The sequence below is a fragment of the Chelonia mydas genome, chromosome 16, assembly GCF_015237465.2.
Source record: "Chelonia mydas isolate rCheMyd1 chromosome 16, rCheMyd1.pri.v2, whole genome shotgun sequence".
NCBI lineage: Eukaryota > Metazoa > Chordata > Testudines > Cheloniidae > Chelonia > Chelonia mydas.
The window spans coordinates 5,714,541-5,741,717 of NC_057857.1; the positions used below are offsets into that span (position 1 = coordinate 5,714,541).

The 27,177-nt window shown below is 50.9% G+C and overlaps 1 protein-coding gene across 1 annotated transcript in view; it reads left to right on the forward strand.

Moving 5' to 3' along the window:
- Positions 1-4,331: 4,331 nt before the first annotated feature.
- UAP1L1 (UDP-N-acetylglucosamine pyrophosphorylase 1 like 1) overlaps positions 4,332-27,177 on the forward strand; it is a 34,274-nt gene continuing 11,428 nt past the window's right edge. Inside the window, exons 1-4 of the mRNA XM_037879842.2 lie at positions 4,332-4,747; positions 21,396-21,600; positions 25,346-25,521; positions 27,002-27,174. Coding sequence (XP_037735770.1) covers positions 4,459-4,747; positions 21,396-21,600; positions 25,346-25,521; positions 27,002-27,174 — 843 coding nt within the window. The 5' untranslated portion in view covers positions 4,332-4,458. The remainder of the gene's footprint in view (positions 4,748-21,395; positions 21,601-25,345; positions 25,522-27,001; positions 27,175-27,177) is intronic.

The following is a 27,177-nucleotide window of genomic DNA, read 5'->3' on the forward strand; positions in this document are numbered from 1 at the left end:
GTGTAATCACCTATGTCTGAATTTGGCCAGGACACCCAGGTTAATAGATGGAGCCAAAGGGAGGCAGTGTTGCCTAGTGAAGAGAGCACTGGATTGGCACTCATGTTCTACCCAGACCTGCTGGGTGCAGACGTGCCCTAAAAATGGGAGGGCCACAGATGTCCGAACCGTGGCCCCACCCCTGCGCCACCCCCGAGGCCCCACCCCTGCAGCACCCCTTCTCCCCGTTCCTCCGCCCTCACGCTGCCCCTTCTCCTGAGGCCCTGCTCCTGTGCCGCTACTTTCCCCCAAGATCCCACCCCCCACCCCTTGCTCCTCTCCTCCCGTCTCTTGCCCTTATGACCGGTAAAAGTGTGGGGCCATGGCTCCCTGGCCCCCACCCCCATTCTGGCGCCCCTGGCTGGTTGATATTGGGCAAGTAATTTCAACTCCGTGTGACTCAGTTTCCACATCTGTAAAATGGTGATGATGATACTGACCTCCTTTGTAAGGCACTTTGAGATCTATGGATAAAGTTCTACACAAGAGCGAGGCATTATGAATCCCATGTCATTCTATTGATACTGATGAAGTTACACCATTCATTCCAGAAGTTCCCTGAGCTACCTTTGTGTGTGTGTGTGGGGGGGGGGTAACTTTTGAACTGTGAGGCTGAGATCTGGCTTTGGTTCCAAGCAGCAGAGGTGTGTGGTGGTAGGATTTTTGGTTTGGTCTGTTTTTTGTGGGATGATGCTGACCCCTTTGGACCTTGGAGGGGTGATTTTTCTCTTAATCTGAGCCAAGGGCTGGATTCAGAGCAGTGAGCTGCAGAGGTTTGTGCATCTGGATACAATGGCAGGTTTCCTATTCAAAGGAGAGGGCAGTCCCTGTGCCTGATTTGGAAAGGACAGGCAAACAAAGGTCTTTCATGCAGTACAAAGTGGGGAATTGATTTGTAACTGATGTCCAGGTAGGTGCCCTTGCAGTTCTCCAGCACAATTCAAAACCCTTCCGTTTCAGTTGGGTACAGTATTTATTTCTTCACCGCTGTCTAGCATTGCTGTGTGGCCATGTTCCATGCCAGAGGTGGCTGCAGATCCCTGTTTACAGTTTATGGAGCATTTTGACATAGCAAGATCTTATGATTTGTTTTGCAACAGAGCCCTTTCTGACTCCATCCCACAAAACAGGAATACAGCCCTAGCCACAGAGAGCACATTATGGAAACTGTCCACCCTTGTTCCTCCTGAAAACAGGATGCTGCAGAGAGGGTGAGACTGAGGGACCTGCCCACATCCCCTCTTTCAGGACAGGAACTTGTGTCTGGAGCTTCCCAGTAGCAGGGTTGGAAAGAGTCCCAGCGACACGGATCTGTTGTTTGTTTCTTTACATTTTGTTTCTAGTTGCTCCATTGCTATTACCACAGCCTGAGCTTGATTGGATCACAGCATTGTGGGGGGAGGGGGGGGGATAACTCCAAGGCCAGCATTGCAACCGGGACTGGGCAAGATGCAAATTGCATTGCTTCAGGTTGCAACACCCAGCGTCCTGTGACACTTGGTGTGTAGTGTCAATAACCACAATTTATAAGAATTTGCTAAATTAAACAAGGGCTTAACTTTATGCAATGCAGGTATTCCCATTGAGAACAATGTCATGTGTGTCTGGGTAGCCAAATACATACAACTATGCTTGGAAGGATTAGATTTTTATCTGTAAATGTTGACAAATGTCAATTGCACCATATACCCACAAACCTATAAAAATATTTCCATCAATAATAATTGGCATTTACAGATAGGCAAAGTGAGAAAATCACTGCTTGAGAACTTATTAGAGTTTGATTTCAGGATATTTACTTTGTATAGTTTGACATAGAATTGTAGGACTGGAAGGGACCTTGAAAGGTCACCTCGTCCAGTCCCCTGCACTCATGGCAGGACTACGTATTATCTAGACCATCCCTGACAGTGGTCAATTTATTCCAGTGCTTAACCACCCTGACAGTTAGGAAGTTTTTCCTAATGCCCAACCTAAACCACCTTTGCTGTAATTTAAGCCCATTGCTTCTTGTCCTAGCCTTAGCGATTAAGGAAAACAATTTTTCTCCCTCCTTCTTGTAACAACTTTTTATGTACTTGAAAACTGTTATGTCCCCTCTCAGTCTTCTCTTCTCCAGACTAAACAAACCCAATTTTTTCAATCTTCCCTCATAGGCCATGTTTTCTAGACCTGTAATAATTTTTGTTGCTCTTCCCTGGACTTTTTCCAATTTGTCCACATCTTTCCTGAAATGTGGCGCCCAGAACTGGACACAATACTCCAGTTGAGGCCTAATCAGCACAGAGTAAAGCAGAAGAATCATTTCTCGTGTCTTGCTTACAACACTCCTGCTAATACATCCCAGAATGATGTTTGCTTTTTTTGTAACAGTGTTACACTGTTGACTCATATTTAGCTTGTGATACACTCTGACCCCCAGATTCTTTTCTGCAGTACTCCTTCCTAGGCAGTCATTTCCCATTTTGTATGTCTGCAACTGATTGTTCCTTCCTAAGTGGAGTCCTTTGCATTTGTCTGTATTGAATTTCATCCTATTGACTTCAGACCATTTCTCCAGTTTGTCCAGATTATTTTGATTTTTAATCCGATCCTCCAAAGCACTTGCAACCTCTCCCATCTTGGTATCATCCACAAACTTTATAAGTGTACTTTCTATGGCTTTTGTTGGCAAAACTTTTCTTGGACAGCGGTGTGAAAAAACACCCTACTGACCGACATAAGTTTCATAAAAGCGTCGGTGTGGGCAGCATTATGTTGGCGGGAGAGCGTCTCCCACCAGCACAGCTACTGCCGTTCATTGAAGGTGGTTTAATTATGCCGTCAGGAGAGCTCTCTCCTGCCAGCATAGAGTGACTACATAGGAGACCTTACAGTGGCACAGACATGGCTGTAGTGAATATTCGGGACGTAAGTTTTCCACTGATGTGGTGGCATGTGAAGAAGCAGGATGCTGCTGGAGAGAGTGGAAAGGGTTGAGAGAGGCATTTCTCATTGGTGAATCTAAAGGAATGGAAAAAGTGGTGATGAAAATCCTGGAAATCACATTGTCATCATATGACTTAAAGACTAAGGATAAACTTCTGTTATAGGTGAGAAAAAATACATGTAGAAAGAAAAATTGTAGATTGCAAAATCAGAATAAAACCAGAGGAAGCATTAGAACAGAAAACACTGTGAGATGTGATTGCTCAGCTCCTAGAATCAATTAATTGTTATTCACACCATACATTAAACAGCACAATGACATCCATCTGCACAAAGTAACTGATGGTGCATTAAGGACAAAAATAATCATAAAAATACCATTTTTCAAAGAAATAAATGTTGTGAGTGAAACTGTATTTAGAGGGGAATCCAGGAAATGGAATACCATTCAGCCAATGAGGACAGCAGTTACAACCCTGTGAACTGCTAAGAGGCTATGCGCAGATGGGTTGCACAGATGTAAACTGACAAGGAATTCTTATAGGGCTTAATTTTGCTCCCATGTCAGTCAGTGGCAAAACCCCCATTGACATGAATGGGTCAGCCCTTTAAACACCAAAAACGTATGATCACGAGCAACGTTTTTAGGGTGGCACATTGACCTGAAGGCAGCTCAGTTCATCCTTTCAGACAAACAGTGCATTTCACACAGGCAACAGTGATTTTCAGCCAGGGGTAGGTGTAGCTCTGGGGATACACAGAGGTCTTCCAGGGGGTCCATCAACTCACCTAGATATTTGCCTAGTTTTACAACAGGCTACATAAACAGCACTGGTGAAGTCAGTACAAACTAAAATTTCATACAGACAGTGACTTGTTTATACTGGGCTCTAGACTATACGCTGAAAGGTAAGTACAGTATTTCTTTTCCAATGGATTCATTTTAGAATCCTAAAAACGAGAGGGTCAGCAAATGTTCAGTAACAGTGGGGCTGTGACACTTCCCTATTTTTATGTCTGATTTTGTAAGCAAGGAGTTTTTAAGTGAGGTGACACTTGGGGGGCCGCAAGCCAAATCAGACTCCTGAAAGGGGCACAGCAGTCTGGTAAGGCCGAGAACCTCTGGGCTACCCCCTGCCTTTAACAGCACAGCCCGGGGAGGGAGCGCTGAGATGGACCGGGCAGCCAGACGAAAGACACCTCTCTCGCCCCATTTTTGGTAACTTTCACCCCCTCTGCCCCTCCTTTTCCTGGGGTCCCCCCACTCCTCTGGCAGTCCGTCTTCCCCTGTCCCAGCCCCATCTCCTGCAACCGGCCCCGGCTTTGCTTATCCCCCGTTCTCCCCCCTGCCCGTCCCCGCCCCGCCCGGATCAGGAAGCGGAGGCCGACGGCAAGGCCGGGCTGAGGCTGAGCCCGGGGCCGAGCGCGCCCACGGAGCGAGCGAAGGAGCAGGGGCTGGAGCCGGCTGCCGGGGCGCGTCCCGAGCCGGGCATGGCGCCGCCGGAGGAGACCCGGGCGCGGCTGGAGCGGGCCGGCCAGGCCCATCTGCTGCGCTTCTGGGCCGAGCTGGGGCCGGGCGAGCGCGCCGCGCTGCTGGCAGCCCTGGCGCTGCCGGGGGCGGAGGAGCTGGGCGAGCACTGCCGGCGGGCGGCGGAGGCCGGCGCTCGGGAGCTGGGGCCCCTGGAGCGCTCGGGCCGCAGGATGGAGCCCGTCCCGGCCGAGCTGCTGGGCAGCGTCCGCCGCAGCGAGCCGGCCACGCTGGCACGATGGGAAGCGGAAGGTGGGTGAGCCAGCGGGGCCCCGGGGCGAGGGTCCTGCCTGCCGACGGTCACCCCCGAGCTTTGCACGGGCCGGTTCGCCTGGGACCCTCATGCCTCCTCCCCGGGGCCCTGTTCCCGCAGGGGCGCCCCCCCCCCGTCCCCATGATGCTCCCCCGTGTCTCACCCTATTACCTTCCCCTAGGCTCCGCCGCGTGCCCAGCGCTCGGCTACTTCTTACCCTGCTGGGGCCGCTGCGGCTGCTGGCCCTGGGGCCGTCCCTCCCTCTGGGTCTGGTTACTCCCAGCCGCAGCTCCCCGGAATCCCGCTGGGTGTTATGCACAGGGGCCCAGCCACTGACACCCCTTTTGCAGAGGGGCAGGTGAAATCTCTCCCTAGCGGAAGGTGGATAGGGATAGAAAATACGTCGCCTCTATATAAATCCAGGGTATGCCCGCACCTTGAGTACTGCCTGCAGATGTGATCGCCCCATCTCTTGTAAAAAAAAAAAAAAGCTTCAGTAAAGGGCAACAAAAATGATGAGGGGGATGGGACGGCTTTTGTATGAGGGGAGATTAATCAGACTGGGACTTTTCAGCTTGGAAAAGGGGGGATATGTTTGAGGACTATAAAATCATGACGGGTTTGGAGAAAGTATATAAGGAAATGTGATTTACTCCTTCTCATAACACAAGAACTAGGGGTCCCCAGCAAAGGAAATTAATAGGCAACAGGTTTAAAATGAAGAAAAGGAGCCCCAACCCCTCTTGCACCCCGCACCCCAACTCCCTGCCCTGAGCACCCTGCTGCACCCCTCCTGCACCCTAATCCCCTGCCCTGAGCCCCTGCCGCACCCTAATCCCCTGAGTGCCCTGCCGCACCCCTCCTGCACCCCAATCCCCTGCCCTGAGCCCCCTGCTGCACCCTGTACTCCTCCTGCACCCCCACTCCCTGCCCTGAGCACCCTGCCGCACCCCTCCTGCACCCTAATCCCCTGCCCTGAGTCCCTGCCGCACCCTAATCCCCTGAGCCCCCTGCCGCACCCCGCACCCCTCCTGCACCCCAATCCCTGCCCGGAGCCCCCTGCTGCACCCCGCACCCCTCGTGCACCCCAACCCCCTGCCCTGAGCCCCTTGCTGCACCCCATACCCCTCCTGCACCCCAACCCCCTGCCCTGAGCCCCTGCTGCACCCTAATCCCCTGCCCTGAGCCCCTGCCGCACCCCGCACCCCTCCTGCACCCCAACCCCCTGCCCTGAGCCCCCTGCTGCACCCCATACCCCTCCTGCACCCCCACTCCCTGCCCTGAGCACCCTGCCGCACCCCTCCTGCACCCTAATCCCCTGCCCTGAGCCCCTGCCGCACCCTAATCCCCTGAGCGCCCTGCCGCACCCCTCCTGCACCCCAATCCCTGCCCGGAGCCCCCTGCTGCACCCCGTACCCCTCGTGCACCCCAACCCCCTGCCCTGAGCCCCCAGCTGCACCCCTTCACCCCTCTTGCACCCCAACCCCCTGCCCTGAGCCCCTGCTGCACCCTAATCCCTTGCCCTGAGCTCCCTGCCGCTCCCCTCCTGCACCCCAACCCCCTGCCCTGAGCCCCCTGCTGCACCCCGCACCCCTCCTGCACCCCAACCCCCTGCCCTGAGCCCCTTCCTGCACGCAATTTCCCCACCCAGATATGGCCCTTGGGCCAAAAAGTTTGCCTCCCCCTGCCCTAGAGTAATTGTTTCAGGCTAAGTTTCCTCTAAGCGGCACAGCTGCCTTTTAAGCCCTCGGGGAGAGATGTCTCTGCCCCAGGGCGGACCTGCCGCACCGGGGGAGAGGCACCCCTCCCTCAGCCCAGCCGGAGCTGCCGCAGCCTCTCCCCCAGCCCCAAGCTGCTGCAGCAAGAGAGGGCTGGGGGGAGTCCTCTCTCCCACCACAGTCCTGGGGCAGCCTGCACCCCAAGCCCCTCATCCTTGGCCTCACCCCAGAGCCTGAACCCCCCTGCACTCCAACCCTCTGCCCCAGCCCTGAGCCCCCTCCTGCACCCAAGAACAGGACCTCTTGTCCCCGGCCCCACCCCAGAGCCTTCACCCGTAGCCGGAGCCCTCACCTCCTGCACCCAAACCCTCTGGCCCAGTCCTGAGCCCCCTCCTGCACCCTGAACCCCTCATCCCCAGCCCCACCCCAGAGCCCACACCCCCAGCCAGAGCCCTCTGCCCCAGCCCTGAGCCCCCTCCCACACTCCGAGCCCCTCGGCCCCACACCCACCACATGAATTTGGTTATGTGCACCAATATGAAGGTGATGTGCCACACATCACCTCCATATTGGTGCACATAATACAATTAATTCCACACATGGACATAAAAAATTAGAGCACCGCAGGCTGTTTGCAGACTCGGGTAGACATCAGTTACGCTTGGGTCACTTTGAGCAGAGCCGGATTCACCTTTTGTGGGCCTGACGCCAAGCCTATTTGTGGGGCCCCACGGGGGCGTTGGGGCATGACGTGGCGGAGGCAGCCTCGCTCCACACAGCCCAGTGCGAGGGCATTGTTTCTAAACCAGCCAGAGCAAGGGCTGGGCACTGGACTGCCCCGGGAAAGGAGCCAGACCCAGCTGTGTGGATGGTCCACCACTGTAAACCTGGTACCGACAATGAGAAGGTTTGCTTTGAAACCAGAGGCTAAAAACTTAGTTAAAAAAACGGCCTAGAGTCTAACTGTGACCTACTGGTTGCATAAATACGTGAAATGGGCTGGCTTTGGCCAGGGGCCTGGTATTTGACACCCCTGGTCTAGATCTGGCGCCTGTGATGGTCTGTCTCCCCTATTCATGAGCCTGCCCTTTTGGTTCACAGTTGTGTTGTTCTTGTGGGTTGCAGCTGGTGTGGAAGGTTGTGTCTGTGGAGAAAGAGACACTCTCATGTAGCCAGGGAGAGCTCTGAGGATCGGCATAGAGCTCTGGACTCTGCTTTCAGTGGGGAGCTGTCAGGGTTCCCTCCCCACTCTGAACTCTAGGGTACAGACGTGGAGACCCGCATGAAAGACCCCCTAAGCTTATTTCTACCAGCTTAGGTTAAAAACTCCCCAGGCACAAATTCTCCCTTGTACCTTGGGTTTAAGTAACGCTGCCACCACCAAGTGATTTAACAAAGAACCAGGGAAAAGGACCCCTTGGAGTTCCTCTTCCCCCAGCTATCCCCCCAAGCTCTTACACCCTCTTTCCTGGGGAGGCTTGAGAATAATATCCTAACCAATTGGTTACAAAATAATCAAAGACCCAAACCCCTGGGTCTTGGAACAATGGAAAAATCAGTCAGGTTCTTAAAAGAAGGATTTTATTTAAAGAAAAGGTAAAAGAATCCCCTCTGTGAAATCAGGATGGTAAATGCTTTACAGGGTGATCGGATTCAAAACACAGAGGATTCCCCTCTAGGCAAAACTTTAAAGTTACCAAAAAACCAGGATAAACCTCCCTCTAGCAAAGGGAAAATTCACAAGATGAAAACAAAAGGTAATCTAACGCACCTTGCCTGATTTACTTACTCTTTTTGTAATATCAGAGACTTGTACAGGATGGTTTATAGGAGAAGGAGTTTTTTTTTTTTGATCTGATGCTTCTCTGCTTTCCCCAGAGAACACACCAACAAAGCCTTCCCCCCACTCCCATTTGAAAGCATCTTCTTTCCCCATTGGTTCCTTTGGTCAGGTGCCAACCAGGTTATTTGAGCTTCTTAACCCCTTACAGGTAAGGAGGAATTCTAGGCTACCCTTAGCTGTATGGTTATGACAGGAGCCGATGCAAAGAACAGGACCATGGTCATGTGTTCAGGGTGGCTTATGTTGCCACCTAGGTGGGCTGCCATATTTTGTACCAGTGGGAGCTTTTTCAGGGCATTCAATGTCATGTCTAGCTATGAGACACAAAACTGAGCTTGGAGATCACACGTGTGTGGAGCATTGTGGCAAGCCCTGTGTCTTAGAGGGTGGAGTGAAGTCTTCTGGTCATATGGAGGTGGGAGTGTGCAGTTTCTGCTGCTGTGACTCTCTGAGGGCTCAGTAGCATTGAGGAATCCCCAAATCCACCTCTCAAGGTTGCAGGGTAGCTCAATAATTTGAGGTCAGGTAGCTCTGGTAGCAGAGGATCTTATAGAACAGTTTTCCAAAGTGTGGGGTGTGCCACCCTGGGGGTGGTGATGAAGGACTAGCTACAGGGGGCAGCACAGAGCAGCGGCTGTGCAATTTCCCCCATGGTGGGCGAGGAGGGGATTGTGATTGGTTTCATTCTCTTGAAAGTGCGGGGTGGAGGGATGGTTCAGCTTTCAAAACTTTGGGAAATGTTTCTCTAGAGGGAGGTGAGCTCTTCAGAGGGCTTTCTTCTTCCAGCCAGTATCCGAGCAGTCTTGCCTGGCCAGCTGCTCTTCGTCTGGGAGCTGTTTTGCCAGATAACTGTGACAATCTCTGTGGGTGGTGAGATGGGAGAGGGCATGCTGGGTACATCTACACTGCAAAAAACCCAAAAAACATGGCGTCAAGTCTCAGAGCCTCAGTCTAGAGACCTGGGCTCTTGGGGCTCTCACTACAACACTAAAAATAGTCGTGTAGATGTTTCTGCTTGGGCTGGAGCTCGGGCTTTGAGAACCAGCGAGGGGGTGCGTCTCAGAGCTTGAGTGGGAAGTTCTACACGACTATTTTTGTGCCCCCATAATGCATGACCCAAGAGTCCAGGTCTGTAGACTCCAGCTTTGAGAGTTGCTGCTGTGGTGGTTTGTTTTTTTTGCAGTGTAGATGTATCCTTTGGACCTAGTATATTGTCAGGGAGTCACTGCAGGGGTTGGCAAGTGCTTCCAGTCATTGTCTTCTGGATTGGGTAGAATCCTTTGTAAGTTAACTTGGGAATCTGGGGGGAGAGGGGGTATGAATTCTTGGGGGAAGATCATGGTGATAGTTTCCTTTAGCCTAGAGAGATAGGGATAGTCTTGATTTCCACCTGAAGTCAGGAGTGATCTGACATGGGGAAGGTGGTGTGTTTCAAAGAATGACACGCCTCCTTCCCCCTCTTGTAAATTCTGGAAGATTTCTATTTGTCTCAGGCTTTTTAAACTCCTCTTCCGTCTTATTTTTACAAAATGTAAATGTTGGGCCTAAATTTATTGACAGGTTCTCTTTTGTTAAGGGGTCTAATCTGCTGCTCTGTAGGGCTCGTGTGAGTGTTGTGCCCCGCTGCTCAGCTCTGTTGTGCAGCATCTGGGGGTTTTGCTTTCTCCTTCCCCCACTGAGCACTGTTGTAATTGTGTGGGTGCAGATTGTTTGGCAGAAAGGATCAGTCCATTCTTCCTGCAGGATCTATTTCTGTGTTCACTTTATATGCAAAAAGAGGCTCACAGCAATATTTGGAGGGTAATTATGGACCAACACTGCCTCTTTGCTGGGCTTTTTGTATGCTACAGAAAACAGATCAGACTGTTTTTCAGAGAACATTGCACATTTTTCAATTGCCTGCAGGAATCAGCATTCGAATTAATCATTTGTCATGAGCATTATCTACGTCAGGGATCGGCAACCTTTGGCACGCAGCCTGCCAGGGAAAGCCCCTGGCTGCCGGGGCCAGTTTCTTTACCTGCTGCAATGGCAGGTTCGGCTGATCGCAGCTCCCACTGGCTGCGGTTCGCTGTCCCAGGCCAATGGGGGTGGGAAGGGCGGCCGGCACATCCCTCGGCCCACGCCGCTTCCTGCAGCCCTGATCTATGTATTTGTAATCAAGAAGTGGGACCGGATCCATGATTTTGATCATTTTGCTTAAAACCCTAAAAGCACAAAGCTTAATTATTGCTAATTTGTATTCCAGTAGTTCCCACAGTAGTTCTAGCTACTGTACATCCACTCACAGAGGACACCATAGCCCTTATTCTTACAAGCTTTCAATCCAAGAAGATTGCTGTTACACCCCAGTAATAAAGGCCACGTGTTGGTAGAGCACCTCTTACGCTGAAGGATCCAGAATGCTTTGCACACTGTTGGCCCAATCCTGCGCCTATAGAAATCAATGGCAAAACTTCCAATGACTTCAAGGGGAGCAGGACAATGCCCTGTGCTGCTTCAATACCCCTTAGAATGCAGCCACCTGGTTCATAGAACCATAGACTATCAGGGTTGGAAGAGACCTCAGGAGGTCGTCTCGTCCAACCCCTTGCTCAAAGCAGGACCAACCCCAACTAAATTATCCCAGCCAGGGCTTTGTCAAGCCGGGCCTTAAAAACCTCTAAGCAGTGATGAGCTGCCAAAATCTTAACCACCGGTTCCCCATAAAAAGTTCTGATTTAAGGGATGTGCCAAGAGGCAAAAGAGGCTCATTGCAGGGGGTGCGGTGGCAGGGAGGGAGTGGCACAAGGGAGAAGTGGGCAGGAGGGGGTTGTTGCAAGGGACTGGCAGGCAGGGGTGTGTATGTGCCCGGGGTTGTTGCAGGGGGGTGAAGGTGGCAGGGAGGGCTTTGCGCAAGGGAGGAGTGGGCAGGAGGGAGATGGCAGGCGGGGGATGGGGGTGACCGTGGCTGGCTGGGGGAGGATTGCCGGGTGGAGGTTGCCTAGAGGCAAAAGCGGCAGGACAGGGTGAGTTGTTGGGGCTGGGGGGTGTACAGGGGAGAAGGTAGCTGGTCGGTGGGTGTTGGAGGAGGTGGCACTGGCGGGGGGAGGGGTGCCCGGGTTGGTCCCACATACACCATTCCCCAGGCCAGGGACTGGACCTGCCCACCCCCCGGCAGTCCGCGGGCCCGTGCGGCTCCCTGCGGCCTGGCTAGGTACCTTGCTGGCAGAGTAGACACCCAGCTTCTCCGCCCAAAGAGCAGAGCGCAGCTGTGCCTTCTTCCCCGTGCCACGGGCCGAGCCGGGCTCCCCGCCGCCCCCGGGGCTCTCAGCGGCGGTGCAGGCAGCCAGGCCCCCCGCGCCCGAGCCGGACTCCCCGCCGCCCCCGGGGCTCTCAGCGGCGGTGCAGGCAGCCAGGCCCCCGCGCCCGAGCCGGACTCCCCGCCGTCCCCGGGTTCTCGGCAGCAGCAGCTGCCGCTGAGAGCCCCGGGGCGGCGGGGAGCTCGGCTCGGCCCGCGGCACGGGGAAGAAGGTGCAGCTACTCGTGCTAGACCCTCCCCTTCCCCACTCCGCTGCTGGCTTCTCACCAGGGGGAGGGACTGGCCGTGCCGCAGCCGGCCGCTCTGAAGCCGGGAGGCAGGGAGCAGCGGCAGCCTTGTGTTCCGCTGTTTAAAAAATATTTGGGGGGCACGGCTTTGGGGCGCCGCCAACCACTTGGCGCCCTAGGCGGCCACCTAGTGGTTGCACCAGCCCTGCCCGACAGACCTGCCCCCCCGGAACTCCCACGCCTACCCAACCTCCCACCATCCCTCATCCCCTGACTGCCCCCCCAGAACCTCTGCCCCCCGCAACCGCTCCCTGCCCCATATCCATCCCCTCCTCCCAGCCCCGGCCCGGCCCCTTTACCATGCTGCTCAGGGCAGCATGTATGGATGCCGCGCGGCCCGCTGGAGCCCGCTTTGGGGTGTCCATTGTGTGTCAGCAACACCATTTTGCAGTGTTTCTAGGAGAGAAGCGAAGAATACCTTGGTTGTTATTTTTGGGTATTCCTGTAGTGCCTGGAAGCCCTGGTCATGGAGTAGGACCCCACTGTGCTAGGTGCTGTACAGAACAAGATGGTCCCTGCCCCAACGAGCTGACAGTCTGAGTATAAGACAAGAGATGGATAAGATGGGGGCGCACAAGGAAACAAAGAGACAATATTGATCGATGATGGAAGGAATTTGTGAAGGCAAAATGTAAATACCTGAGCTGGAATTGAACCCGCCGCTGGGGCTAAATGTGCCGCTTCTCTGATGAAGTGAGCTGTAGCTCACGAAAGCTTATGCTCAAATAAATGTGTTAGTCTCTAAGGTGCCACAAGTCCTCCTTTTCTTTTTGCGAATACAGACTAACAGGGCTGCTACTCTGAGACTTGGAGGTGCTATTTTAGGAACCTTCTTGCATAGAATAATCCTGCCTAGGTGTGCGAATGTACAGATCAGTTTTGCTAAAGGTTTAGATTAGCCGACGTTCAGTCCAAGGCACTATGGGAGCAGGGGTGGAACATTCCAGATACAGCCCTTTGCTACCTCCAGTGCTCATTGAACTGGCCCAGTTTGATGCCAGCTCCCGAGTGAAAGGAGATATGCTTCTTTATGCGCTGCTGTTCCCTTAGTTCCTCTTCTCCCCCTGGGGTCATTGAGATAGACCCATGCAGCAAGCTGTGCCAGACGCTCGCTCGCATCAAAAAGAGAGCAATCGCTGCCAGAGGAAAAGAATGTCGAGAGCCAATTAGATGTGCACAGGGAGTTTTCTACCTATATTTGATAAATATACGTCCATTTTATTTAGCATCCCTGTTAGGCTATACCTGAGAGAGTTTCTTACACTCTTGTTTTATGGCATTTGTTCAGTCATTGCACGGACATCCCTTTAGCGTTTTGGCGCTGACATTTGCAGCCCACCTTCGCCTTGCACTGAGGCTACAAGCCTGAGTCCATCTGCTATTGTTTTTTAAGTTGTTTGCAGATAATTAGGCTGACAAATCCAGCCAATTTCTTAAACACAAGAGTGCTAACAGACGGTGTGACAAATGTTAATCGCTAAGGGTGCTCTCTGCTTGGGGACGTTACCATGCACCATTTGTTTGTCTTGCTGTAATCAAGCCTTATGCTTTATCTTGTTCCCTCTGGAAGAGTGATAGGCAAAACTCAATGAACTGGCCACTCTAGGGCCTTTGCCTTTCTGATCATCACTGCACCAGCTTTGCAAGGCCTTGTCCATGCACACACAAATTGTGGTGCTTTAACTATACTGGTACAATTAAGTGGTACACACATACTCATCCCCCAGTGTGGATATAGCTATTCTGGTATAAAGATACTTATACCAGTATAGTTTATTCCTGTAAAGGAAGGAAGAAAAATTATACTGTTGTAAGGCATCTTTCCATGGGTATAACTGCATCCACACAAGGGCTTGTAGCAATTAATTATTTTGGCTAACTACCAAAATAGTTAAATTGGTATAAAATCTGAGTGTAGACCAGGCCTAAGCGTCTACCTCCAATTTCTGGGAATGAGCTCCCTTCCCCCACAGACTGTTTTCAATGCTGACCTCTTGGTTCATTTTTAAGCCATCACAACAGCCCACGTGGCCACACAGTATTTCATGATTTTTGCCTGCAACTGAACCTGATCCGCTTGCTTCTAGAACTGTGCTTAGCAGAGTCCAGTGTTGATTGTCATGCTGTCTGAAGTGGCTCATGACCATGAGTGCCTGCCTCAGGACAGACTATCAAAAGCAGGGCGGACACCCCACACTAGTGGTGTGTTTTATTAGTGGTGTGTTTTATAATTAGATTTCATCACGCCAATACCAAATGTGAACTCCTGGATCACTAAACCAGTGTTACCATGCAGTCCCAGGCAGTCCCCTTAGACTCTCCAGTCTATCTTGCCACCCCGACAAGTTGGACTCAGTGATACATGGTCACTTATACCAAAAATCACAAATATTCCAGGTTACTCCCAGTCCCAAGAGACCAATCACTCATCCAGGTAGAGCTGTATTCTAGATCTCCCACCAAAGATGATGCTGGCAGCCAATTTTATAGTAAACTAACTATAGGTTTATTAGCTAAGAAAAAGAAATGAGAGTTATTGAGAGGTTAAAGCAGGTAAAATATATGTACAGGTGAGTCACAGTCTATAATTCCGGTTTCCCAAAGGTCTTTTCAGGGTACCCAGATTGTCTCTGCTTTGCATCTGGTACCCACCTCTAAGAGTCCAAACAGTCCAGAGATACAGAATCTTTCCCTGAATCCATGCTTATAGCTTCTTCTCACAGAAAACAAGCTGGCAGGGTCACCAGCCAGATGGGCTCTTTCTTTGATTGGTGGAGAGAGAAGATTTCCGGTCATCACACAATGATCATTTGCCCTCAAATGTGCATGAATTAGCACTTCTCTGCTAAAGTTCTTCATCTGCGTTACACAAGTCTTCTTTCTCATTTCATGGGTTATTTAGTTACAGAGGTATACAAAATGTAAATGTTTGCCATTACATTATAACAGGATACAGATAAGTGAGATCAATTCATGTAACATCCCATTAGTTTTCATGAAGTTTAAACACCAAATACATTCTTATGCAATTAATAACCACTTTAATCTATACTAATACACAGGTGAATTGGCCTTGGGCTTTGGCATGAGCTGGCACCTGGTCTGCCAGCATCACAGTGGCTGCACAGTATTTCATGAGTTTTGCCTGCAATTAAAGCTGATCAGCTTGTGTCTAGAGTTTTGCACTAGTCAGTATCACATCCCTTCCTTTCTGAGAGGAACATAAGTTTAAGTAAAAAAGCCTCCAGTTCTAGAGGAGACTAGTGGAGAATGAACACATGCACGCTACTCCTGCACTCAGAGCTAAAAATCCCCAAAGCAGGAACCTTATTTGCGTAGCTCACCTGTTCTTTCACTTGGTTCCAGTCTTCGTTTTGCTGAGCTTAGCCTTGCATGCTGTTGTACAGAGCACGCAGTCCGAAAGAGCATAGCTAGTAATACCTCAGCACGCAATGGGCGGATGGGAGACGTGCGTGTGAAAGAGAGAGGGCAGGCCCGCTGAGAGCAGAATAAGGACTTTTAATTTTAAGACCTGAGTGTTTCTTTGCATTTATGTCGGGCTCTAACAGCATCAATGAATTCTTATACACCCACCTCCACTCAGGTTGGAAACTCCTTTTTACACATTGGCAAACTGAGGCACTTGCCTAGTGAAAGTCAAGTGAGGATAAATAACCATTGGAATAACTTACCAAGGGTTGTGGTGGATTCTCCATCACTGGCAATTTTTAAACCAAGATGGGCTCTTTTCCTAAAAGATAAGCTGTAGTTCAAACAGGAGTTAATTCAGCAAAATCCTGTGGGCTGTGTTTCACAGACTGTATGAGCACAATTTCCCTTCCAGCTTTGAAATCTGGGAAAGTGGTTCACTGTGGCTCAGAGGAGTCCTTGTAGCACCTTAGAGACTAACAAATTTATTTGGGCATAAACTTTTGCGGGCTAGAACCCACTTCATCAGATGCATCATCAGGTTCTAGCCCATGAAAGCTTATGCCCAAATAAATTTGTTAGTCCCTAAGGCCTGGTATACAGTACGCGGTTATTTCGGAATTAGCCGAGTTACCTCGAAATAAAACTGGTTCCGTCCATACGACCAAACCAGTTTTTTCTATTTAAAGGGCTCTTTACTCCGATTTCTGTACTCCACCTCGGCAAGTGGAGTAGCGCTAAAACTGAGATCGCAGTTCAGGGTTTCAGGTACTGTGGACTCAATTCGAAGATATTGGCCTCCCAGAGCTATCCCAGAATGCTCCCTTGTGACCGCTCAGGACAACACTCTGAACTCTGATGCACTAGCCAGGTAGGCAGTAAAAGCCCTGGGAACTTTTGAATTTCCTGTTTGGTCACCATCAGCACAGGTGACCATCAGCACAGTCCACCATCACAGGCGACCATGCAGAGTCCACCATCTCAAGAGACCGTGCGGTCCCGGATTTGCAGAGGAGCTCCAGCATGGTCTGAACAGGAGGTACTGGATCTCACTGCATGTTGGGGAGACGAAGCTGTTATGGCAGAACTACGTTCCAAAAAAGGAACGCAAATAAGTATGCTAAAGTCTCCAGGGCCATGACGGAAGGAGGCTACTCCGGGGACACAGAACAGTGTCGTACAAAAATCAAGGAGCTCAGGCAAGCATACCAAAAAGCCAGGGAGGCGAACGGGTGCTCTGGATCACAGCCCCATACATGCCACTTCTACCGTGAGCTGCATGCAATTATGGGGGGTGACGCCACCACTACCCCACCACTGTCCGTGGACACCCGCAAGGGGGGAGTAGCACAGAGCAAGGAGGATGAGTTTTTGGAGGACGAAGAGGAGGAGGAGGGCAGTGCACAGGCGGCAAGTGGGGAATCTGTTTTCCCCCCTAGCCAGGAACTATTCTTAACGCTGGAGTCAATAGCCTCCCCCTACTCCCAAAGCATGCTCCCGGACCATGACCCTGGAGAAGGCACCTCTGGTGAGTGAGAGCCTGATCGGAGCCACACGGTGGGGGGTCGGGGGAAACCCAGTCGCGCTGGGCTGTTCGCGTTTAGTTTAAAGGACTCATCCCTTCTCAGAGCTTCATCGGAGCCACGCTGGGCTGTTCGCATTTAGTTTAAAGGGCTCGTCCCTTCTTAGAGCCTCATCGGAGCCACGCTGGGCTGTTCGCGTTTAGTTTAAAGGGCTCATCCCTGCTCAGAGCCTCACCGGAGCCCCACGGTGTGTGTGTGTGTGTGTGGGGGGGGGAGAACAGGGAGGGTGTTGTGTGAAGCGATCATCCCAGAGAGCCCGCAGGCTGCCTGCAAGCTGAATTCTGTTGCCCGGCCGCATGTGATGGCTTACTCACATCAAAAGGGGCAGGCACTTCAGTATAGGAGGCAAAATGTGACCTTGTACAGAAAGTATATGTGCTGTGTACTATGAATTGCCTGTTTCACTGAGAAACAGTGTCCCCTTTGTTCTCTAAAATGTATCTTTTAAAATACTACCCTCTCTTTTTCTCCTCCCGCAGCAGTTGCAAATGTTTCAACGCGGCCCCTATCTGCTCCATCCCAGAGGCTGGTCCAGATTAGAAGGCGGAAAAAATGAACTTGGGACAACATGTTTGCCAAGCTCATGCAGTCCTCCCACACTGATAGGGCCCAGTTGAATGCGTGGAGGCAAACAATTGCGGAGTCACATAAAGTGTTAAACTAACACAAAGAGAGGAGGGATGCGCGCGATGAGAGCAGGCAGGATGCTATGATCAAGCCAATGGGGGAGCAAATTGACATGCTCCGCTGTATGGTGGATCTAATGCGGGAAAGGCAACAAGACCACAGACTGCCGCTGCAGCCCCGGAATAACCGCCCTCCCTCCTCCCCAAGTTCCATAGCCTCCTCACCCAGATGCCCAAGAACACGGGGGGTCGGGGGGAGGCTACGGGGACCCACACAGTCAACCCCAGAGGATTGCACAAGCAGCAGAAAGCTGGCATATCCTAAATTTTGATTTGGTTTCTGGACTTGTCCTTCCCTCCTCCTCCACCCCCCTAACCCAACCCCGCCCCCCCCCCCCCCATCTAGCTTCTGATTTCTCTCAGTGTTTTGTGCAAAAAATAATAAAGGACAGTTTTTAAACAATTGTGACTTTATTTTCTTTAATATATATATAGGGGGTGGGTAAGTTTAAGAGAAACAAACAGAACTCTCACACCGTACCCTGGCCAGTCATGAAATTGGCTTTCAAAGCTTCTCTGATGTGCAGCACACCCTGCTTCACTCTTCTAATCGCCCTGTTGTCTGGCTGTGCGAAACTGGCTGCCAGACAAGTTTCCTCAACCTCCCACCCCGCCATAAACGTCTCCCCCTTACTCTCACAGATATTGTGTAGCACACAACAAGCAGCAATAACAATGGGAATATTGGTTGTGCTGAGATCTAACCGAGTCAGTAAACTGCGCCAGCGCACTTTCAAACGTCCAAACGCACACGCTACCACCATTCTGCACTTGCTCAGCCTATAGTTGAACTGCTTGCTCCTTACTACTGTCCAGGGTGCCTGTGCACGGCTTCATGAGCCATGGCATTAAGGGGTAGGCTGGGTCCCCGAGGATAACTATAGGCATTTCAACATCCCCAACGGTAATTTTCTGGTCTGGGAAGTAAGTCCCTTCCTGCAACTGTTCAAACAGACCAGAGTTCCTGAAGATGCGAGCGTCATGCACCTTTCCCAGCCATCCCACGCTGATGTCGGTGAAACATCCCTTGTGATCCACCAGTGCTTGCAGCACCATGGAAAAGTACCCCTTGCGGTTTATGTACTGGCTGCCCCGGTGTTCCAGGGCCAAGATAGGGGTATGCGTTCCATCTATCGCCCCGCCGCAATTAGGGAACCCCAGCGCAATAAAGCCATCCACAATGGTCTGCACGTTTCCCAAAGTCACTACCCTTGATAGCAGCTGGTCAATGATTGCGTTGGCTACTTGCAGCACAGCAGCCCCCACAGTAGATTTGCCCACTCCAAACTGATTCCCGACTGACCGGTAGCTGTCAGGCGTTGCAAGCTTCCACAGGGCTATGGCCACTTGCTTCTCAACTGTGAGGGCTCCTCTCATTTTGGTGTCTTTGCGCTTCAGGGCAGGGGACAGCAAGTCACAAAGTTCCATGAAAGTGGCCCTATGCATACGAAAGTTTCTCAGCCACTGGGAATCATCCCATACCCGCAACACTATGCGGTCCCACCAGTCTGTGCTTGTTTCCCGGGCCCAGAATCGGCGTTCCACAGCATGAACCTGACGCAACACCACCAAGATCTCCCAATCGCCACATGCCGTGCTTCTAGGAACGTCTGTGTCCATGTCCTCATCAGTATAGTAATCGCGCTGTCGTCGCTTCCTCGCCCGGTTTTGCAGGTACTGCACATACTGTTGGATAATGCGTGAGGTATTTACAATGGTCAAAACTGCAGCGGAGATCTGATCAGGCTCCATGGCTATGGCGCCTGCACGGGGAATCCTGGAAAAAGGGCGCGAAATGTAGGAGAGCAGAGTTGGCGGCGGAAGCTGTGCTGTTCGGTTCACGGTAGCCGAACAATGGCTGAAAATGGTTGTCTTCTGTGGCTTTCACGGAGGTGGGAGCCCAGCACAGACAACATGGAGAAGCTCGGAAGCGTGGCCATAGCGGGAGAGCAGAGTTGGCGGTGGAAGATGGGCTGCTCAGTTCACGATGGCCAAGCAGAGCTGAGTTGGAGAGGTGGATTCATAGTAGCAGGAGAGCAGCGGTGCACTGTCTGCTGAAAGCAGTATGGCGTCTGCATGCCAAAAAGGCACGAAACGATTGTCTGCCATAGCTTTCTGACAACACACACCCAGAAACACCCACGAGAATGTTTTTGCCCCATCATGCACTGGGAGCTTAACCCAGAATTCCAATGGGCGGTGGGAACTGCGGGAACTGTAGCTACCCACAGTGCACCGCTCCGACAATCGATGCTAGCCTTGGTACTGTGGACGCAATCTGCCGAATTCACGCGCGTTAGTGGAGACACAGAAGACCGAATGTATAAAATAGCTTCCAGAAATTGGAATAGAATAATTTTGAAATAATTTTGTACTGTAGATGTACCCTTAGGTGCCACAAGGACTCCTCGTTGTGTTTGCTGATACAGACTAACACGGTTACCACTCTGAAACCTGTGGCTCAGAGTGGAAGTGGGGGAGAGAACTGCTCAGAGAGTGGCCTTGAAGGAAGAAGCTGCGAGAAGATGAAAGTGGGTAGCAGCAAGGAGGGATCCATAAGGGAGCAAATGCATTTGGAGGCCTGCTGAGCATTGTAAAAGGGCCCCATCATTCCCATTTTCTGCTCCAATGGGGATATGGGTTTTCTTAACTTCAGTACTATCCCATTCGGAGTTTAACTTCTCGTAAATGCTCAAAGTGATTGGACCTTATTATGGGTTGTTGTAAAGTTTTTGCCTAATTGCGGGATGGAAAAGTGATCTGTGTGCCGAGATGTTTTCTCTCTCCCTTGGGGTGGTGTCCCTTTAACTGCAGTGTGCTGAGCAGTGACACCATGGTATGCAATTACAGTGTTGTGTAATTAGCTTTCTTAAGTGCTATTGTTTTGCCTTTAGTAGCTATTTTGGAAGTGATAATATCCCCCCTCTGCCTGAATATATCACCAGGGTGGATCTGAGCCTTCTAACATGGACAAACACAGAGCTGGCAGCAAACAAAGGACTGATGCTGACATCAAGCTCTTAGCCAATGGGCCCAGTGCATCTTTCATGTACAGTAATGCCACTGACAACAGTGAGGGGTTTGGTCCATTGCTTTTACTGTTGGAAGCTGAATCTTTGCTTTGTGTTGTGATGCTGGCCAAGGTGAGATCATGTCACGACAGCCACAGGCCTCTTCTTTCTGATCGCGAATTTGGAGAGCTGGTTGCTTTTCTTCAGGTTTAAAGTGGTCAGGAAAAAAATGGCTCCTTATTCAGTTTGTCTGTTCGCTGTGTATTGGAGTCAAAAGCAAGATGTTACTCTTTGTAACCTTGCAGAGCTGATAGACCACAGCAGTACGCTGGGCTTTACCCCTTTCTCCTGCAGATTTCAGTGTTTGCCACAAGGGGGCACCTTGCAATTGATTCATAGTGGGTGTTGCCCATTTGTGGTAACTTGCAAACCGTACCCCAAGAAGAAAAGCGCTTTACCATCATCGTACCAATGTCAGCACTAATTAGAGGTTCATGCTTTAGGATCAGGAGGTCAAAGGTTCAATCCAGGCCGTTGGCGACCCACCAAGGGGTGTGGTGTTACATGTAACCTTTGAGAACTTGCTTAATTTCTCGGTGCCTCAATTTCCTGACCTAAAAAATGGGGAGAATGGTCCATCTCTATCACATGGAGAAGCTTCATTCTTGTCTATACAGCACTGAGCTCCTGTGCCCCTTCAGAGGTGCACAGAACCCTCGTTCTTTTTGTTTGCTGATCTGTCCATTTCCTTCCCCTTGTTTTCTCTCGTGGGACCTCTGTCCCAAGCAGGTTTCCGTCAGATCTCACAGAACAAAGTGGCAGTGCTGCTCCTGGCTGGAGGGCAAGGAACCCGCCTGGGTGTGGCCTATCCCAAGGGGATGTACAGCGTGGGGCTGCCTAGTGGTAAGACCCTGTATCAGATCCAGGCAGAGAGAATCCGCAAACTGGAGCAGCTTGCCAGCAAGAAATACAGCACAACGTGTACCATCCCATGGTAGGTAACATGATAGTGAGTCTACATGGTGCAGGTGCCGTTAGAATACAGTAACTCCTACAGCAGGGGTGGGCAAACTATGGCCTGTGGACCGCATCCGGCCATCCAGACATTTTAATCCGGTCGTCGAGCTCCCTCTGGGGAGCGGGGTCCAGGGCTTGCCCTTCTCAGGTGCTCCTGGAAGCAGTGGCTTGTTCCTCCTCCGGCTCCTACATGTAGGAGCAGCCAGGGGACTCCGCACGCTGCTCCTGTCCCAAGCACCACCCCTGCAGTTCCCATTGGCCAGGAAGCGTGGCCAATGGGAGCTGCAGGGGCAGCGCCTGCGGACGGGCCAGCACGCAGACCATCCTGGCTGCACCTCTACATAGGAGCTGGAGGGGGGGGACAAGCTGCTGCTTCTGGGAGCTGCTTGAGGTAAGTGCTGCCAGGAGTCTGCACCCCTGACCCCCTCCCATGCCCCAACCCCCTGCCCCAGCAATGATACCCCTCCTGCCCTCGAACCCCTCAGTGCCAGTCCAGAGAACCCTCCTGCACCCCCAACCCCTCACCCCCAGCCCCACCCCAGAGCCCGCACCCCCAGCTGGAGCCCGCACCCCCTCCCTCACCCCAACCCCCAATTTTGTGAGCGTTGATGGCCTTCCATACAATTTCCGTACCCCGATGTGGTCCTCGGGCCAAAAAGTTTAGGGACAGTCCTTCCAATGTCTACAAACAAGACAGACAAAGGATGGGAGGGGGAATGGTGACACAGAGAAGGGAAGTGATTTGCCCAGGCTCACCTAGCAGGTCACTTGCAGAGCTGGTGCCGTATCCACTGGACCATGCTGCCTTTTCAACCACAGCCTGACTGTCTAGGTTCTTATATATTCCCCTTCACTGTGGTACCGGAGTGTCTATCTCAGACCCTTCATAGCCATACCCCAGGCATAGTGAGAGCTGGTAGGACACGAATGCTTCTTGCCTTCCTTTGATGCCTGCTTAAGGATGGGCAAATCCTATTGCACAGTTTTCGAGCCCTAGCACTCATCCTATTACTGTGTTGGTAAATGACACCTCCGCCCGTCCCAGGTTAAGTGCCCGTTGACCTCCGTTTCCACTTAGCTTCTTGCTGTCACTCCAACAAGGAAATCCTGAACAGCAATTCTTAAAATCGCTCTTCCATTTTTAGCTCCTCCTGGGGCTGTCCAGGTGCCAGGAGGAATCCAGCTGTGCCCCTGGAAGCAGAGGGCACATTGTACCATAATTCACCTCAGGCCTGACACATTTATTGCCCCAACTCACTGTTGTCATAATCATTATCGAAAAGGTGTCCTGTAAGGTATCCTATGCAAATTTGGGACACGCTGGTCACTAATATTATTGTGTGATGTATGTACGGGTGGTCTATAAAGAATTATTACAGATGTGTGCTGGAAGTATGTTCTTAAAATATGTTTGGCCAACAGTATATAAACCCAGCCTGTCCTTGACAAAGGAATGCTGTTTCACCAGCTTGACTGTCTCGCCAAAGTAAATTGATCAAGGCAAAGACAGAAACGATGGAAGTACATTTACATATAAGGTAAACCAAGCCATCAAACTAGCAAATGGGGGTAGATAACCACTTAACAATCACGAGGAGGGATGGAGGCCGCACCCCCACGAAGCCTGCCTGGCTCTTGAAACAGAGACAATGGCTTTTGAGAAATATAAGCAGAAACAGAAAGCCATTTGGGCTTCCATCACCTGAGAGACACGAGGCCAGAGCACTTGAAATCTGAGAAAGGTGGCTCCTTCAGCCAATGAGATTGAGGTCTCTGGGAACTAACTATAGGTGAGAATGCTGCTTAACAAAGCTTGTAACTTGCTGAAGTTAAGTTTTAGTCTGTAGAAAGTGTGTTTGGCTTGTCACCTTTCATATCTCTTTCACTCGTACTTGAAATCACTGGCACCTATGGCCCTTGTTAGTAAACTTTATTCTTGTTTTATCACAAAACCATCTCAGTCCTATTTTAGTGAAGTGCGGGTCTTCAGCTAACCAGCTCATGTGTGCCCTCTCCTTTCGGAGGTAGCAAACTTCTGTGAGTGTCTGGTGAGAGGGACTGACCGCTGCAGATGGACATATCTGGGGAGCTCGGGAATTGGGGTTCACTGATTGTTACTGCAAGGCCAGTTTGGTCTGGCAGAGTCCTGAAGGGTTTGCTGGCAAGACATACACACTGGATGTGCTGGACAGGAGACATGGAGCTTAGCAGCAGCAAAGCTCACTCTTGCTGAAGCTGAGTGGCAATACGGCGGCTCCCAGTTTGGGGGGACCCGAGCAAATCGTCGCACAAACGTGAAAAGAGCAGCCCTAAATAGGACACTGCCAAAGATGGGAGCCCTGAAATGCCACCTACTTTAAAGAGGGTTTATTTACAACTGGACTCGTGATCCCATGGCTGCCACTGGCTTATTTCCTTTTCCAAAACCTCAAGGTTTCAAAACAGTCTAAATGTGCAACTCGCAAAAAGATAATTGTGTTGGTGGGCGGGTGTGGGAGAGAAAGAGAGAGAGCACGGACTGTGCAATTCTTGGAACAAGTTGTTGCTAGCAATTTGTCCTTAAAATAAAAGCAGGGTTCTTGTAAATGTCACCTCCCTGCCTGGTCACAGGCAAAGCACAGGCACAAAAACATCCTTGAGCTGCAATCCAGGTGCTGCTTGTAAGCAGTTGCCTAAACACAGTGTTGCGGTCGGTTGCTCTGGTGTAGAGCTAATGCCCTATTAGTGGAAGTATCTCTTACACGGTGTGTGTGTGACCGGATTTGTGAGCGCTTGCGGCTCCAGCACCTCTGGAAATCAGGCCCATTATTTTTTAGACTGTAAAATCTAAGTTGATCGCATTTGGCGTTTGCCTGGTGCTCTGTCATTACGAAGGAGATCGTTGGAAAATGTAGCGGACCAAACCCGGAAGCCAGTTTATGCTGCGGTGAGGGAGAAGTAAGCCCCATGTACGTATGGACATTGGGCTGACCAGTGCTGGGATGGCTGGTCTGCTATGCAGGAAGGAGACCCCCTGTAGGCCTATAGTAATGGGAGTTGCAGAGCTGCTTAGGGGGGAACTCGTGAAAATGAGCATTCAGCATCCTTGTATTAAGGAAGAAAAGAAAATTAAAGGGAGGGAGAGATAATGGAGCGGGAGGAGAAAGAAGGCGAGAGAGGAATAAAGAAACTGCCGGGGGGGGGGGGAGGGAACCCACACACAGCTGTGAGGTTGGAAAATATTGCTGTATTTCTCTGGCAGAGAAGAGGCATTGGAAAACTTTGATTCAAGCTACTGAAAATTCATATAGGACCATAAGACCTGGCACAGATCAAAACCCACTTTGAACCCTTCTTCCTCCCTTTCATGATATCTGTTTGATAAGGCAAAGAGGTTTTTTTGGTCCCTTACCTCGGTTGCTAACTGACCTCTAACGCACTGGTGTCCAGCTCGTTTTTGGACGGGGCATGTTTAACTGTGGTCAAAGTATAAATTCAGGCCTATACTATTCCTTGTAGATATTCTCTAGGATTGACCAGAAATGGAACCTCTCTGTAGAATTTGAAGATCAGTAGCAGAGAGATGATTCTTTATGAAATGCTGTAGGTTATTTAAAGTCTCTCTAGATTACATCTTTATTAAGTTTGGTCTGTAGGGTTTTTCTGTAAGGGTATATTTTGCTCTGTGTGTGTGTGTATTAACTACATTTCATCCTGACTGTTCAGCTTCTGTTCTCCTGTAGGTACATCATGACAAGCGAGTTCACGCTGGGGCCAACAGAGAAGTTCTTCACAGAACACGATTACTTTAACCTGGATAAGACCAACGTGATCATGTTTGAACAGAGGATGCTGCCAGCTGTAACGTTTGATGGGAAAGCCATCTTGGAACAGAAGGGGAAAGTTGCCATGGCGCCAGGTACCCTGCAGTTTGCCTGTGAGAGTCACAGGAGGGGAGTGTGTGTTGAAATTCAGCCCCTCTCTTAGGCACACAGGGGACTCCCTGCTGCCACATATATTAATGCTCCTGGTGAAAGCTACTGATTAGCTTGGCCCTGGGGGTTCAGATAAATGCATGTGGCAAACGTTCCTGGAATGGCAAAGAGCGTGATGATCTCACCTCGCAGAACCTTTAGCACAGACTGGGAATATTGACCGGACTGGAAGAGCAGGGGCTGCTGGAAGTCAGGGATGAGGCAGAGCTGTGTGTGTGCAGGATGAGAATGGAAGTGGGGGCAGGATTATAGTAACAGAAATGCTGCATGTCAGGCCTGAAGTCCATGAGCAGAGCTACGTATGGGCTGCTGGGCCACCTCCGCCTATGCTGTGCCGGGCTCCAGTCAGTGCTGTCGATGCCACTGCAAACCCCAGAGAAAAATGCTTTCAGGCTGGGGAGTGATCACATGGCTGGGATTGCCTGCAGAGGAAGTATAGAAACATGTTTGTTTTCTAGCAAAGGAAAATTCCGGCAAAGTCTAACTATCACCTTAAAAACCAGTGGCCTCCTGCACCCAGCTTGGGTGTGATGAAGAGAAGGGGAAGTGATGCGCTAAGCCTGTATTGCTGCAGGGGTATCTCCTCCAGTGCCGACTGTCGCGCTGGCTTCCCTGGGAGGTTGTTGGGGTGTTGTAAAGGCTGTAGCCACGTGAGGATGATCCACTCTATGTGCGTGTTGAATAAGTGTTCAAGGTGCCTCGTACAAAAAACAACACAGCTAAAGGGAAAATCCGACTGTTCTTTAACATTACGGTAAAAAGACAGCAGGCCGAAACCACACAGAATTTTTTTAAAGCTGTATTTTAAAGCTGAGTCTGAAGCTTTGGAAGACAAGGAGTGTGTCTGTCATTTCCCGCCTCTGTTTAATTCTTCTGTGGCACTTGCCCTCCAAAAATCTCAAAGCACTTTACAAATGACAGTGAACAAAGCTCCAAAACCCCTCTTGTAGCATAGGGCCGCGTCACTATCCCCATTTTACAGATGGGGAAACTGAGGCACTGTGGTGAACTGACTTGCCCAAGGTCACGCAGTTTGTCTGTGGCAAAGCCAGAAGTAAAATGCATCCGAGCTGACTCCCAGTTCTGTGCTTTAACCACTAGAAAAACCCTCCTTGTTATAGACTGGGGGGAGGGATAGCTCAGTGGTTTGAGCATTGGCCTGCTAAACCCAGGGTTGTGAGTTCAATCCTTGAGGGGGCCATTTAGGGATCTAGGGCAAAAATTGGGGATTGGTCCTGCTTTGAGCAGGGGGTTGGACTAGATGACCTCCTGAGGTCCCTTCCAACCCTGTTAGTCTATGATTCTATGACAGTTCAGAGCATGTGGAGTCTGCATTCAGTCAACGCATGGTTTGAGTGGCTGGACATTAAGGAAATGGGGCCCTCTCTTTCTTTTGCATTCCAGATGGCAACGGAGGCTTATATCGTGCTCTAGTGGACAACAAGATCTTGGATGACATGAAGCGGCGCGATATCCAGTATATCCATGTGTACTGTGTGGACAATATCCTCGTCAAAATGGCCGATCCCGTCTTCATCGGCTTCTGTGTGTCTAAAGGGGCAGACTGCGGTGCTAAGGTG